The sequence below is a fragment of the Elgaria multicarinata genome, chromosome 7 (assembly GCF_023053635.1).
Source record: "Elgaria multicarinata webbii isolate HBS135686 ecotype San Diego chromosome 7, rElgMul1.1.pri, whole genome shotgun sequence".
In the NCBI taxonomy this organism is placed as follows: domain Eukaryota; kingdom Metazoa; phylum Chordata; class Lepidosauria; order Squamata; family Anguidae; genus Elgaria; species Elgaria multicarinata.
Window position 1 is genome coordinate 114,633,396 of NC_086177.1, and position 15,415 is coordinate 114,648,810.

The 15,415-nt window shown below is 48.4% G+C and overlaps 1 protein-coding gene across 1 annotated transcript in view; it reads right to left on the bottom strand.

Annotated features, from left to right (window-relative positions):
* The window catches only part of SLC39A4 (solute carrier family 39 member 4), a 41,249-nt gene that overhangs the window by 8,628 nt on the left and 17,206 nt on the right, over positions 1 to 15,415 (bottom strand). The window contains exons 3-9 of the mRNA XM_063131375.1: positions 13,758 to 14,042; positions 11,907 to 12,111; positions 9,409 to 9,782; positions 6,428 to 6,602; positions 5,100 to 5,272; positions 4,030 to 4,188; positions 2,566 to 2,679 (exon numbers count right to left, since the gene is read on the bottom strand). Coding sequence (XP_062987445.1) covers positions 2,566 to 2,679; positions 4,030 to 4,188; positions 5,100 to 5,272; positions 6,428 to 6,602; positions 9,409 to 9,782; positions 11,907 to 12,111; positions 13,758 to 14,042 — 1,485 coding nt within the window. The remainder of the gene's footprint in view (positions 1 to 2,565; positions 2,680 to 4,029; positions 4,189 to 5,099; positions 5,273 to 6,427; positions 6,603 to 9,408; positions 9,783 to 11,906; positions 12,112 to 13,757; positions 14,043 to 15,415) is intronic.

A 15,415-nucleotide genomic window follows, 5' to 3' on the forward strand; every position in this document is an offset into this window, starting at 1 on the left:
TGTAGGACTTCGTTTCCAGTCCCCTGGTCATCTTTGTTGACTTTGAACTCATGCCAACTGATCTGAATATTTGAGGTGAGGTCTGACCAGAGAGTGATTCTGATGCTGTACTTCTATTGATGTAACCTAAAACTGCATTTGCCTTTTTTACAGCATGCGTCCGGAAGACGTCCTGCACTACAGAACAGAAGAACCTTTCTGCACCACCAGGTTTTTGCATAATCAGTTCACGTTTTTATTGGTTTGTTGCACACAGTCTATATTTACACCTTTCCTGGCAGCTGTGCTTCTTTAGTCAGGATGTCGCCTTTTCCCAGTCTTCAAATGGCCATTTTTGCATCTGAGGAAGTGCAGTTTCTTCCTCAAATAAGCCGTCTCTGGCTATGGTGACCATGTGGTTTCCTCACAGTCACAGGAGTGTATTGTATATTGTTTGTGATTGTGTCTTTAACGGAGAGCAACACAGTTCCACACTCCACCCGTACTGTTTTTATAAAGTATTTTTAGGGTGTTTTTTGTTTTGATTTTAATTCTTTGGTTGCTGGTTCCTCTCCTGCTCTGGAAACCCACCAGCAGAACAACCATTCAGCAATGGTAAAGGGCAATGAAGTGACCCATGATCACTGCCCTGCAAAATGGCAAGAGTGATTTTCTTTCCTCTTTTTGTAATTAAAGGGGGAGTCAAGCGGGGTCATAACCGCGGAGGGACCTGCGCTCAGTGGTAGAGCTGTGTACGGAGAAGGTTCCGAGTTCAATCCCCAATCCCTCCTGTCAAGAGGATCAGGTCACAGGTGATGAGAAAATCCTATTTCTGCCTGCGATCCTGGAATAAAAAATGGTTCCCTCTGTCCACAGATTTCCTTCCACATCCACGGTTATTCCTTCCTCCTCCATTAGATGGGGCTGAATACTGGTCCTAGATCAGAGTTCTCTACTAGAGCCTTGATCAAAGGAGAGAATAGGCAGGTGCTGGCAGCACCTGCCCTCCTGAATGCTTTTTAAAATCATAAAATCATCAAATAGTAGAGTTGGAAGGGGCCTACAAGGCCATCAAGTCCAACCCCCTGCTCAATGCAGGAATCCACCCTAAAGCATCCCTGACAGAGGGCTGTCCAGCTGCCTCTTGAAGGCCTCTAGTGTGGGAGAGCCCACAACCTCCCTAGGTAACTGATTCCATTTGTCATACTGCTCTAACAGTCAGGAAGTTTTTCCTGATGTCCAGCCGGAATCTGGCTTCCTGTAATTTTAACCCCTGATTCCGTGTCCTGCACTCTGGGAGGATCGAGAAGAGATCCTGGCCCTCCTCTGTGTGACAACCTTTCAAGTCCTTGAAGAGTGCTATCATGTCTCCCCTCAATCTCCTCTTCTCCAGGCTAAACGTGTCCAGTTCTTTCATTATTTATTTATTTATTTATTTATATAAATAATATAATATTATATAAATAATATAATATTATATATCAGTGTACATGGTGCTGTACAGAGTAAAACAATAAAATAGCAAAACCCTGCCGCATAGGCTTACATTCTAAGAGAATCATAATTAAACAATAAGAAGGGGAAGAGAATGCACCAAACAGGCACAGGGTAGAGTAAAACTAACAGTATAAAAGTAAGAGCAAAATCAAGTTTTAAAAGCTTTAGAAAAAAGAAAAGTTTTTAGCTGAGCTTTAAAAACTGCGATTGAACATTTGTAGTTCGCAAATGTTCTGGAAGAGCGTTCCAGGCGTAAGGGGCAGCGGAAGAAAATGGACGAAGCCGAGCAAGGGAAGGAGAGGCCCTTGGGCAGGTGAGAAACATCAGAGGAGCAAAGAGCACGAGCAGGGCAATAGTGTGAGATGAGAGAGGAAAGATAGGAAGGAGCTAGACAGTGAAAAGCTTTGTAGGTCAACAGAAGTTTACATTAGATTCTGAGGTGAATTGGAAGCCAATGAAGAGATTTCAGAAGTGGAGTAACATGGTTGGACTCGATAGCCTTGTAGGCCCCTTCCAACTCTGCTATTCTATGATTCTATGGTCAGAGTGGCGAGCCAAGAAGATGATCTTAGCAGCAGAGTGGTGAACAGAAACCAACGGACTGATGTGAGAAGAAGGAAGGCCAGTGAGAAGAAGGTTACAGTAGTCCAACCGAGAAATAACCAATGCATGAACAAGAGTCTTGGCAGAAGAGACAGACAAAAATGATCGAATCCTGGCAATAACATACAGGAAAAAACGACAGGATTTAGCTACTGCCTCAATATGAGGAATAAAGTCTCTCTTCACAGGGCTTTTGTTTCCAGACCCCTGAGATGAACCAGGCCCTGGAATAGTAGGAGGGGCCTCTAAGCTACCTCTCCAGCCAACTCTGTGTATCAGAGTTAAGATAACCACCATGGTAGACATGAGGACTCTCGACCCTGGATGGAAGGAGCAGTCCTACTCTGTAGCACCGCAGGTCCTGATCCTGGTTTTGCTCCGGGCATTTCTCCAGTCTTACAAATAATCTCAAGGTGTAAACAAATTAGAGGTTGATTGTAGTTAAGAAGTTTAAGCATTAGTGTAGCATTAACATGGGCAAATTACCAGGTCAGCGTTGGAAGCGCCTTTCTCTTGCTTCCGCCTCTTCATCTCGTCTTGGTATAGCTGCAGAGACAGGCCGTGGTCACACTGGTGCCCCTTGCTGGACTCAGATTCCTCCTAGGAAGAGATAAGGAAGCATGGCACCCATCCAGCACAGAAAAGCATCCATGTCTTTTTAGGAATTAACCACCAGAGGCCATGCAAAGGGATTAACCCTTTGGGCAGAGGGCTTAACTGGAGTTTCAGATTTAGCCACATCGCTTGTTTCCAATGCCAGCGCTTAGCCTTGGATCACTCTTCCCCTGGGGGGATTCCACACATCGTACTCAGGGTGCTTCCATCCGCCCCCAGTGCACCCCGAAAACGATCGTGTAACTTGCCTGTAAAAGAGACGAGGAAGAGGCGTCTTTGCCGGCACCGGTGCTGCCACCCAACTCCCTCCTCACCGGCCGGCTCGGAGAGCTCAGCAGAAGAAGGCGGAGTGGAGAGCTTCTTCCGCTCTCCACCCCACCTTCTTCCGCCGAGCTCTCCGTCCCGGCTGTCGAGGAGGGAGTTGAGTGGCGGTGCCGGTGCCGGCAAGGACGCCTCTTCCTCGCCTCTTTCACATGCAAGTTACACGATCGTTTTCAGGGTGCACTGGGGGCGGATGGAAGCAGCCTCAGTACGACATGTGGAAGTGCCCCAATGGTCATTGGTGAGGCTGGCTGGGGCTGATGGGAGTTGAAGTACAAAACATCTGGAGGGCATCGGGGGGGAGGCTGCTTTAGAACGCACAACGTAATAATAAAGCAGTTCTTATGTCCTGCTTGTGGGTGACCTGTTGGGGCATCTGGCTGGCTATTATGGGACCAGATTGCTGGACTAGAGAGGCCTTGGGTCTGATTCAGCACAGCTCTTCTTAACGTTCTTAATAAAGACAACAGGGTCTCTGAACATGTCCAGAAAGCACTCTAAGCACTCTCGCCTATCTGGGACTCGGTGACAGGAGTTCTGTACCCAAAGGGGTGGCTTCCAAGCAAACATGAGCCCTGGACACTGGTGTGGGTGTGGGTGTGGGTGTGGGTGTGTACATGTGCTCAGCATTAGAGATACAGAACAGCTCAACCTGGGCAGCAGCGCCTCTTGCATTCCCTGCACTTTTGCACTTCTTAAAACATTGGCAATGCAACGATTCCAAGCGCAGAATGCATGCGAAAGGTCCCAGGTTCAATGCCCAGCGTCTCCAGGTAGGGCTGGAAATACTCCCACGTGAAACCCTGGAGAGCCATGGCTGCCAGTCAGTGTTGACAGTACTGGGCTTGATGGTCCAAGGGTCTGACCCAATCGCTATGAGTCAGCTTCCTGTGCACCCTGCCCCACAGCGCCCCCTTGAGCCTTGCGCACATGCGTCATCGTTGACGTGCCGCGTCGCTGCGCCCAATTTAGCTGCCTTGGTGAATGCGGACCAGAAACGACCAGCTGACCCACCTCGCAGTCCGAGTGCCCCAAGAGGATGAAGAACTTCTCCAGGAGGAAGAAGAGGTAGATCCCGCCCAGCACAGCCAGGAGCTTCCACAGGACGTCTTGACCCTCGGCTCCATGGGAGTCGTGCGCGTGACCCTCGCCATGGGAATGCAGGCCCAAGAACTGCAATGATAACAGCGGGAGAAAAGCATGGTTGGGGGGCATCAAACCCAACAGGCTGCAACTGGTTTCTGAAGGCCACACGCTTGTGATGAGTTACAGTGGACTTCCACAACCGGGTGCCCTCCAGATTACTAGACTACAAGTCCCAGCATCCCCTGGGGGTGCTGGCAGTTGAGAGTCCAACACATCCAGAGCGCACCCGGTTGAGAAAGGCTGAATTATACGCAGTCAAGCATCCACACTTCTTTTTCCAAACAACCTGCCAGCTCTTTGCACATTTCACATATTTTGCGTTCAGATACTTTTTAACCTTCACTCACTCAACAAATGTGTGTGTTTCCCCCAGCACCCCTAATTCCCAACTTTGAATGCCCAAGAGAGAACTGTAAGGCTTCCTTTTGGGGCCCAAAATGAAAGGAAACAAAGGCACCTGTTTCAATATTTGCGTTCCTTAAGGCAATACTCGAATCTGAAAGCCTAAAGCAAAAGTATTATGGCATCAGTCCTATGCAGTCTGATTAGGGAGCCAGGACCCACTGTGCGAACATCTTATGAAACGCTGAGGGTCACATTGTACTTTTTGTGTTGATGTCCTGTGGGGTGAAGATTACATTTAAGTCATTATCATTTTCTCTGTAATTGACAATATGCCTCTCTCTTCTGCTTCGCTTTTATCTCAAGCAACTTGCAAAGGAGCTGAGGTCTTGCAAAGCAGCTGAGGTCTTGCAAAGGAGCTGAGGGAGTTGACCTGGGACAGCAGGTTTGGCAAGGCTTCATTTAATCAGCTGGCAGATGACCTGTCTTGCCAAGAGCCTTGCTTTGATGTGAACGTCTCTGAAAACGCAGTCCAAATACACGCACGCACGCATGCAGCACAGGCTCAAAACCCACGCCCCCCTCCTTATACTGACCGTGGGGATGAGGTGCAACATGGCGTCCCCAGTGAGGGATCCCACAGCCAGGCTGACGAAGAGTTGGATCACATACTGGTAGGCACTGATGCAAGCCGTGCACAGGAGAACCACGATCCCAAAAAGCGCACACAGGCAAATCACCAGCGTGGCGAGCGAGCCGTAGATATACTCTGGAGGGGGCAGAGGTGAATGACACAGAGAAAGGAGAGTCAATGCGCTGGTAGACAGACAGACAGACTGCAGATGGAGTGACCCCCTCCCCTCAGGGCACGGCGGATGAGTCCACAGCCCAACTGAGGCTCCTGCAACCGGACAATTAGTTGATCTAGTCTAACTACTCTGGCAGCGGCTGTCCAGGGTCTCAGCCAGAGTGAGCCTTCTTCTCCCATCTTCTGCCACCTGATCCTTTCACCTGGAAATGCCGGGCTTGAACCTGGGACTTTGTGCATGTAAGCTAAGCATGAGTTAGACGGCAGACATTTCTCCCCCTCCTCCACGAGGCTTCAAGCAGACCCTCTTGAGGTTGGTTCCATCCATGCAGAAAGCCTGCAAGGCAGTGGCATATGCAGAGGCATTTCCTGTGGCTGCCTGCCCCACACCTGTGGAACTCCCTGCCCCAGTGGCTTGACAAAGCCTAAGGGCACAATATACACCAGGAATTGCTCCTGTGCCAGCCCCATTGAAATGAATGAGAAAGGTACTGCTGGACTGTGCTCCAAGCCTGTAAGAAATCCATGGCCTCATCTACACCAAGGATATTGCACTATGAAAGTGGTATGAAAGTGGTATATAAAAGGCAGGAGCCACACAACTGCTTTATAGTGGTATTGAAGCGCACTGACAACAGTTGGGGCCCATTGACACAGAGAGGCTCGGAGTATGGCAACGAGGGACAGGGCCTTTTCGGTGGTGGCCCCCAGACTCTGGAACGATCTCCCTGACGAGGCTCGCCTGGCACCAACGCTGCTATCTTTCCGGCGCCAAGTAAAGACTTTCCTCTTTGCCCAGGCATATGGTGGTACATCCTAGTCACCCACATGTTTAGTTTTTTAACGGTTTTTAATGTTTTATGTGTGTATGTTCTGTGTTTTAGAATTTTAAATTTTGTATACTTGTTTTTATCTTAATTTTAGAATTTCTGTAAACCGCCCAGAGAGCCCGGCTATGGGAGCGGTATATAAGTGCAATCAATCAATCAATCAATCAATCAAAGGCCGAAACACCCCAAGGAGGACCTCCAACCCAGCTGTTCAGTTCTGGACAGGGTCCTAGAGCACTGAGCCCTTTTACTAGTCAGCTTAGAGACACGTGGCGGATGGACTCACTCTCTGCCGTGGTGAGTTGCCCGTCGGTATGGGGGCTGCCAGGGGTGCTGGTGCAGGCCTTGCTGAGCCGTTGCTGCACCAGAGCTGGACTCAGGCGGGTGAAATCTGGACGGGAGATTCCTACGCCAGCGTCAACGCCGTAAATCTCAAAGAGGTCGTTAGGGCTGAGGCAGACCTGGAAAGAAAGATGTGCCCCCCCCAAGACCCATGAGCAACACATACACATATCAGAGAGGGAGACTGGGCTGCCAACTTTCAACAGACCCTGTAATCATCCTGCCTGACACATCAATTTCATCTGTAGCTATTTCTGCAGATCAGACTGCTATTAAATGCAGAAGAGCTGGCCAGGCCAGTTTTTTCCTGGTCAGATGGCAATCCTAATGGTTACCGACACCAACACCACCCTGGCCATTGCCAGACAAAGGTACAGCTAGGGTGACCGTATGAAAAGGAGGACAGGGTTCCTGTATCTTTAACAGTTGCATGGAAAAGGGATTTGCAGCAGGTATCATTGTTATGCATGCAGCCCCTGATGAAATTCCCTCTTCATCACAACAGTTAAAGCTGCAGGAGCCCTACCTAGCATGACCAGATACAAAAGAAGGTAGGGCTCCTGCAGCTTTAACTGCGGTGGTGAAGAGGGAATTTCACCAGGTGCTGCATGCATACAAATGACACCTGCTGAAATTCCCTTTTCCATGCAACTGTTAAAGGTAAAGGAGCCCAGTCCTCTTTTCCATATGGTCACCCCAAACTAGAATCTGAGCCTGATTCTCAGTTTCTTTTCCAGACACTGACCAAACGGATGGAGGGCAGGGCCCGTTGGCACAATCCCCCTCCCCCTCCCCCTCCACGCGTCCAGTTAACATTTGGACATTTATTTTTCATTCTATTCATTCTGGCTTTGATCATTTCCGGTTCCAGAGCGATGTACAGCATAAATAGGGTGACCCTATGAAAAGGAGGACCGGGCTCCTGTATCTTTAACAGTTATATTGAAAGGAAATTTCAGCAGGTGTCATTTGTATATATGGAGAACCTGATGAAAATTACTCTACATCATACCAGTTAAAGCTGCAGGTGTCCTGCCCTCTTTTAAATCTGGTCACTCTAGTATAGCTCTGGCATCTTTAACTGTGGTGATGAAGAGGGAATTTCACCAGGTTCTCCATATATACAAATGACACCTGCTGAAATTCCCTTTTCTATGCAACTGTTAAAGATACAGGAGCCCTGTCCTCCTTTCCATATGGTCACCCCAAACTAGAATCTGAGCCTGATTCTCAGTTTCTTTTCCAGACACTGACCAAACGGATGGAGGGCAGGGCCCGTTGGCACAATCCCCCTCCCCCTCCATGCGTCCAGTTCACATTTGGACATTTATTTTTCATTCTATTCATTCTGGCTTTGATCATTTCCGGTTCCAGAGTGATGTACAGCATAAACCAAATACAAAACTCAAAAGTAAGGAAACAGCAAAGCAAAAGGAAACTTTAGAAAATGCCTGAGTACGTAAAAGTTTTGGTGCCAGGCAACTCTCACTGGGGAAGGCATTTCATAGCCAGGACACCCCTGCCAAGAAAGCCTTGCTCCTGTGTAGGCGGCCTTCAGACCACTGATGCAGAAGGGCCTTGGCAGAAGATCTTACAAGAACTGGCAGGTCGTTAGGGGAGGAGGCACTCCTTCATTAACAGGCGTTCTCCCCCTCCTGCCCCGCCTAAGCCAGGCTCACAGAAGGGCTGGCCCTGAACAGGTGAAACACATTATCTCTGTGGAATAGAAGCAATTTCTACATTGGAAAAAGGCAAGCTTTTAAAGGGGTTGACTGTTTTCGCTTTGCTTCCAGTTAAAGGCCCTTTCTGATGGAAACCGGAAACCATTCATGGGTACATAAGTTTCCAGGTCAAATGTCCCTTTCCCTCATGGAACGTGGAGCACAAACAGGCCCTTCGCTAGTGATGGGAAACCTATTAGCAACCTATTAGTAATGGGCTGGATGAGGGCCAATAAACTGAGACTGAATCCTGGCAAGACGGAAGCCCTGTGGGTGAGTGGTTCCCGAGTCCGGGAGACAGGCTCATTGCCTGTTCTGGATGGGGTTGCACTGCCTCCGAAAGAACAGGTTTGTAGTTTGGGGGTACTCTTAGACCCATTTCTGTCGCTGGAGGCTCAAGTAGCCGCCACGGCTCGGAGTGCCTTTTACCATCTTTGGTTGGTTCGCCAACTACGGCCTCTCCTGGACAGGGATAGCTTGGCCACGGTGGTTCAGGCATTGGTAACCTCAAGATTGGATTACTGCAACGCGCTCTATGTGGGGCTGCCCTTGAAGCTGGAGTTAGTGCAGAACGCTGCAGCTCGGCTGTTGTCTGGAGCTGCCCCTTTCCAGCATGAAACTCCTCTGCTGAGGGAACTGCACTGGCTGCCTATTCGCTACCGGGCCAGGTTGAAGGTTCTTGTACTTGCGGACAAAGCCCTAAACAACTTGGGACCAGGATACCTGAGAGAGCGCCTTCTCCCTTACCAACCTGCCCGGTCACTGAGGTCATCCGAGGGCCTGCTCCTGATGGTTCCACCTAGATCCATCCTCCGATTGGAGTCCACCAGGGCAGGAGCCTTCAGCGTGGTGGCCCCCCTCCTGTGGAATTCCCTGCCTCTGGAGGTCAGGCAGGCTCCAACCTTGTACTGCTTTCGGCGCCTCCTGAAAACATCTTTATTCCAAGAAGCCTTTCTTTAACATGCAGCCTTGGATTTCTGTCTTTTGCTTCTTTTTAAATTTTCTTTTAACTGTTTTATTCTGTTTTTATTTTCATTTTACCTTGTACACCGCTCCGAAATTTTTCAATGGGGAGCGGTATATAAACATTCTAAATAAATAAATAAATAATCAGCATTATTGATATCCAGTAAAACCTGCTCCGGGCACCAAGGTGTGGAGTCTCCGCGAGGTTACCGGTGATGCAACAGACAATGCTCCTCACCGTATCCCAGACTTCACGGGGGACGACGTCCGGTTCTTTCGGGACAGGGAGGCCTCTCCTTCGGCGGACCGTTTTGTTGCCATGGTGGTCCATTTCATCATCATCGTGGTGGTGGTGATCTGTTTCGTTGCCATGGTGATGGTCCGTTGTTTCGTTGCCGTGGTGATGGTCTGTTGTTTCATTGCCGTGGTGATGGTCCGAGTGATCCTCAGAGTCACCATGGCCGTGGTCATGCGCGTGGTCATGTGGGTGGTCGTGGTGGTCATCGTGTGCATGGCTGTCGTGGCTGTGCTCATGGGCATGGTCACCGTGGTCGTGTCCTTTCTGCAATGCCTCAGGGCCGATCTCCAACCGCTCCATTAGACTGTTCAAGGCTGTTGCAAACACAGAGGAGACACTGGCCTTAGCGTACATCCTCTGCCAACCCACTTACCTTCAACTCTCTCTAAGGCCTTTGCTTGTTGCCCTCTCTATCAAAGCCCACCTCTGCCATCCAACACAATTGCAGCCTCTACCAGGCTTGGTTGCATATCCAAAGTAGCTGTTGTTGGGAGCAGACCAAGGCTGACCAAGCGTGTTCAGAGGAGGGCAACCAGGATGATCAGGGTACTGGAAACAAAGCCCTATGAAGAGACACTGAAACAGCTGGGCATGTTTAGCCTGGAGAAGAGAAGATTGAGGGGAGACATGAGAGCACCCTTCAAAGACTTGAAAGGTTGTCACACAGAGGAGGGCCAGGATCTCTTCTCGATCATCCCAGAGTGCAGGACAGGGAATAATGGGCTCAAGTTACAGGAAGCCAGATTCCGGCTGGACATCAGGAAAAACTTCCTCACTGTTAGAGCAGTACGACAATGGAATTAGTTACCTAGGGAGGTGGTGGGCTCTCCCACACTAGAGTCCTTCAAGAGGCAGCTGGACAAGCATCTGTCAGGGATGCTTTAGGGTGGATTCCTGCATTGAGCAGGGGGTTGGCCTTGATGGCCTTGTAGGCCCCTTCCAACACTACTATTCTATGATTCTATGACCTGACTGTTAAATCTGAGTGAGACCTTGAGATCTTCGTCCTCCTCATTTTTCTATTTTAAGTGTACAAGACGCACACACAAACTTTCTAAAACAAGGATATTGTAGAGTTCGAAAAAGTACAGAAGTGACCAGGGGGCTGTAGCAAGTCCCCTATGAGAAAAGGTTACAACCTATAGGACTATTTAAATTAGATTTAAAAAGTGAGTGAGGGGAGACAAGATAGAGGTTTACATAATTATGCATGATGTGAAGAAAGTGGAAATGGGAGAGATTCAGGACGGATAAAAGGAAGTCCTTCTTCACACTGCAGAGTTAAACTGTGGAACTCACTACCACATGATGTAGCGATGGCCATCAACTTGGATTACTTTGAAAGGGGATTGGACAAATTCATGGAGAATGCCAGTGGCTGCTAGTCCTGATGGCTATATGCTACCTCCCGTATCAGTCACTTTGCTTCTGTACCCCAGTTGCTGGAAAACATGGGCAGGAGGGAGGTGTTGCATTCATGTTCTATTTATTTATTTATTTATTTTATTTATTAATTACATTTCTATACCGCCCAATAGCCGGAGCTCTCTGGGCGGTTCACAAAAATTAAAAACATTCAAAGTATAAAACAACAGTATAAAACCATAATATAAAATACAATATAAAAGCTCAACCAGATAAAAACAAGAGCAATGCAAAATTATAAATTTAAAACACCAAGTTAAAATTTATTTATAGACTGTTAAAATGCTGGGAGAATAAAAAGGTCTTCACCTGGCGTCTAAAAGCATATAATGTAGGTGCCAAGTGAACCTCCTTAGGGAGCTCATTCCACAGGTGGGGTGCCACAGCAGAGAAGGCCCTCCTCCTGGTAGCCACCTGCCTCACTTCCTTTGGCAGGGGCTCGCAGAGAAGGACCCCTGAGGATGACCTTAGGGTCCGGGCAGGTACATACGGGAGGAGGCGTTCCTTCAGATAGCCTGGCCCCAAGCCATTTAGGGCTTTAAATGTTAATATCAGCACTTTGATGTTCTACAATGCCTACAATGTTCTACTTGTAGGCAGCTGATTGGCCACTGTGTGAACAGAGTCCTGGACTAGTTGAACCCTTGGTCTGATCCAGCATCAGGGCTCTTCTGATGTTTTTATGTTCAAAGGTTCATCCATTTTTCAACTGATGAACCAAGCGCAGCATTGCAAGGAAGCCCCGTGATGGCTCCGAAGCTGCGCCCGCATCGTCTAACCGGCGCTGCGCAGATGCACATCCATTGCGTGGCTTCCCCTGCGCGTAGACAGCTGAGTGGGCAAAAAAATGCCTCCGCTGAAGGCACAAGTGTCCTGAACCGATGCATAATTAGGCAAGTCTTGTAGCGAACCTTCTGCCTTACTTCAGGAGGACCGAAGGCCCACGCACAAACCCTTGGCCGTTGTCTGCCTCGCTGAGCACCAAATTCCCCGGTGGTGGTGCAACGACTTACCTTCCAGTGTGAGGTTGTGAGACTCATTGCTGTAGCGGTGAAAGATGTAGTCCACAAAGTAGTGCTCAGGAGGGAGAGCATGGAAGCAGCTCCCCTTCAGCACATGGTAGGCCAGGGCTGCGAGCACCTGCCCAGCTGGTTCAGGTGCTACTCGCCTGGAGATCAAGGTGCTGTTCTCCAGGATCTGGGCCACTCCTGCGCAGGACTGGGAGGTGGAGAAGAGTAGATTAGACATCACGCTGAACTGCTGAGATTTCTCAGTTTAGCCATTTATTTATTTTTCACACTTTCTTTTGGACATCACCGAGAGCCATGGCTGAAGAGTGGCTAATAAATGCTATCATTTGATTAATATTCAGTTATTTCATTCATTTCATTTATTACATGGTAAGTTATATAGTACGATGTAGAGGTAGCAACAGATGCTATTTGCATGCAGATCCATGCAGAAGCAGTAACAGAAGGATGGGATACCAGCAATAACAATAAAAAAGCCTGCATGTTTTTACACTTTCTTAACAATGAGGACTAGAAAGTTGCTATACTGTTTTCATATGGGTAGTGCCACCCTGGGCACCTTGCGAGGAAGGGCAGGATACACATATAAATAAATAATATTTAAAGAGTGGAAGTTGCTTTTCTCATATTTAACAAATACGTTAGGAAAAACTTCCTGTCTGTTAGAGCAGTATGGCAATGGAACCAGTTACCTAGGGAAGTCCTGGGCTCTCCCACCTGAGAGGCCTTCAACCACCTGTCAGGGATGCTTTAAGGTGGATTCCTGTATTGAGGAGGGGGTTGGACTAGATGGCCTTATAGGACCCTCTCAAGTCTACTATTCTATGATTCTGTGAAATGAAAAACCCCATTAGATTTAACATTAAATCCTTTCACTAGAAAGTACTGTGCCATTTGCAGGTAGCCTTGAAGATTTATAGAAGGGCTCTTTGTATGAGAAGGCGCCTGACTGTACCTGTAAGACCCTTCTAGAGAAGATTTGGACATCCCAGTGCCGTGGTAATAGGAGGAATCCCACTTCGTGGAATTCTTCTCTTTTGTGTAACTCTTAGCATATATATGTCTGCTGGCTCATTTTTTGAACGCAGCTACTTAAAATTGCAGATATTATGACATTTTTTTAGCCACTCCCAGGCTGGGTCTTCCTCCTCGTCCTGGCTATCAAAGATAGCAATATGATTTTGTAGAGTTGCCCCCTTCTACAAAGGGGGACAGGCAGAAACTCAACAGGAAAAACTTTCCCTGTCAGTCCATCACTGTGCCAGGAAAAGCTCTACCTGTACAATAGAATCATAGAATCATAGAATAGTAGAGTTGGAAGGGGCCTACAAGGCCATCAAGTCCAACCCCCTGCTCAGTGGAGGAATCCACCTCAAAGCATCCCTGACAGATGGTTGTCCAGCTGCCTCTTGAATGCCTTTAGTGTGGGAGAGCCCACAACCTCCCTAGGTCATTGGTTCCATTGTCATACTGCTCTAACAGTCAGGAAGTTTTTCCTGATGTCCAGCTGGAATCTGACTTCCTGTAACTTGAGCCCATGATTCCGTGTCCTGCACCCTGGGATGACACAGAATAATGGGCTCAAGTTACAGGAAGCCATGCATTAAAGGCACAGGAGCGCTAGCAAGCAAAAACCATTCTAGTGCTCCAGGTGACATTTTGCACTGGCCTCTGCCATCAGTTACCTGAAAAATCCATTTTTCCTGGCCACTTCTGTAAAAAAAAAAAAGTTATTCTTTAAAAATAAAAAAGCAACAGACAGACTTTGCATTCCAAAAATTATATCTTTTTCTTGACCCTGACCACTGTGGGAGAGAGCACTTCTTTCCTTACCTCCTCTCCCTCACTACCCTTGATGTTTCTTTGGATGGCTGCCATCAGTTCAGCTACTTTCTCCTCCGTGGGTCCTCCTGCAGAGTTCCCCTCTGAGAATTTGGCCTGGAAAGCCCGGGCCTTCTCCACCCAATGTCCCGCTGTCACTGCCTGGCAGGCTGCCATAGGATCAGTGAGGTAGAACACCAGGCCGACAGAGAAGTGCAGCAGCTCTGAGGATGTGAGGTTGGCATCACCAGGCGTTTTCTTCCCTGCGAGTTCAAAGATCTCCGGAGCAGAGATGCACTGCAAGAGAAAGAAAGGAGAGGGACTGATGAAGAGTTCAGTATAGCTCCAAAACTTGCACACACTTACATGAAAATAAAAGACATCAATCAGACGTCACACTAAACCCTGTCGGTTAAGGGATGTTGGTTAAGCAGCAGGCTTTAGTGTGCTGTGTGCGATGCGTTTTGCTAAACCTTGGTCACTTTGTAACCACAGTCAGACCATCTTCACTAACCCTGTTTTGGCTTAAAGTGTTGTACGTGATCCCCCCGGGGTTTATTGGCCAGTATCATAGAGCTAGGCAGCAAGAGTGTCCTTCATCGGCTAAGACGCTTTAGACAGCAAGCTAGATCTCCGCTGCTGATTCCTGCCATGCTGCTACAGCTGCACTGGACACCATTTCGTGATCTCGAGGCCGATTCCCACGTGCTGTATGGGCTCCCATCTTTTAATTGCTATGATCCTTCACATATCCAAATGAAAAAGGAGGACAGGGCTCCTATATCTTTAACAGTTGTATTGAAAAGAGAATTTTAGCAGGTGTCATTTGTATATATGGAGAACCTGGTGAAATTCCCTATCCATCACCACGGTTAAAGCTCCTTCTTTTAATCTGGTGACTCTAGTATAGCTCCTGCAGCTTTAACTGTGGTGATGAAGAGGGAATTTCACCAGGTTCTCCATATATACAAATGACACCTGCTGAAATTCCCTTTTCTATGCAACTGTTAAAGATACAGGAGCCCTGTCCTCCTTTTCATAGGGCCACCCTACAGTGAAAGGCCTTCGGAATCCCCTCTCACTGACCTGCCTTCTACACAGGACCGGTCAAATTACTATTCCTAGCCGTCACTCAAAGCTCCATCCGACGAGCGTTTTATTGCACGCTCGTTCCTGGGCACTCACGGATCCCTCGGAGGTAGCTCACATGACGTCGTCTGCCTCTCGCACACACGCCTTCCGCCCCTGATGGTCTTCCTTGTGCCGCAAGAAAAACCAGAAAAATGCCGAAATATTTTTTTAAACCGAAGTTGCTGCTCTCTCCTGCTGTGTGTGGGAGAAGCAGTGTGTTCACAACAAGGGACTGAATGGCCCTCGTGCACCTTGTTTGAAAACAGGAATTAACTGTGTGTCCACGGAGAAGTGACGTTAGCCAGCGTTTCTTCCAAGCTGTGATGGAGCTTTCAATCACTGATAAAAAAGAACGGCCACAGGGGGAAGTGGGCGTCACGCTCATAAGTGCCGGCAAAGGAAATGGTGGCGAGCGTCCTGGCCGGTGAGAGAGGGGCTGACACCAGGATCCCCCGTGTCAAGACACTCGCTGGAAACAGCATCGAATTGGACAAAAGAAGTGGCCGGGAAACGGCTGCTCAGGCGCTCATAACGCAAAA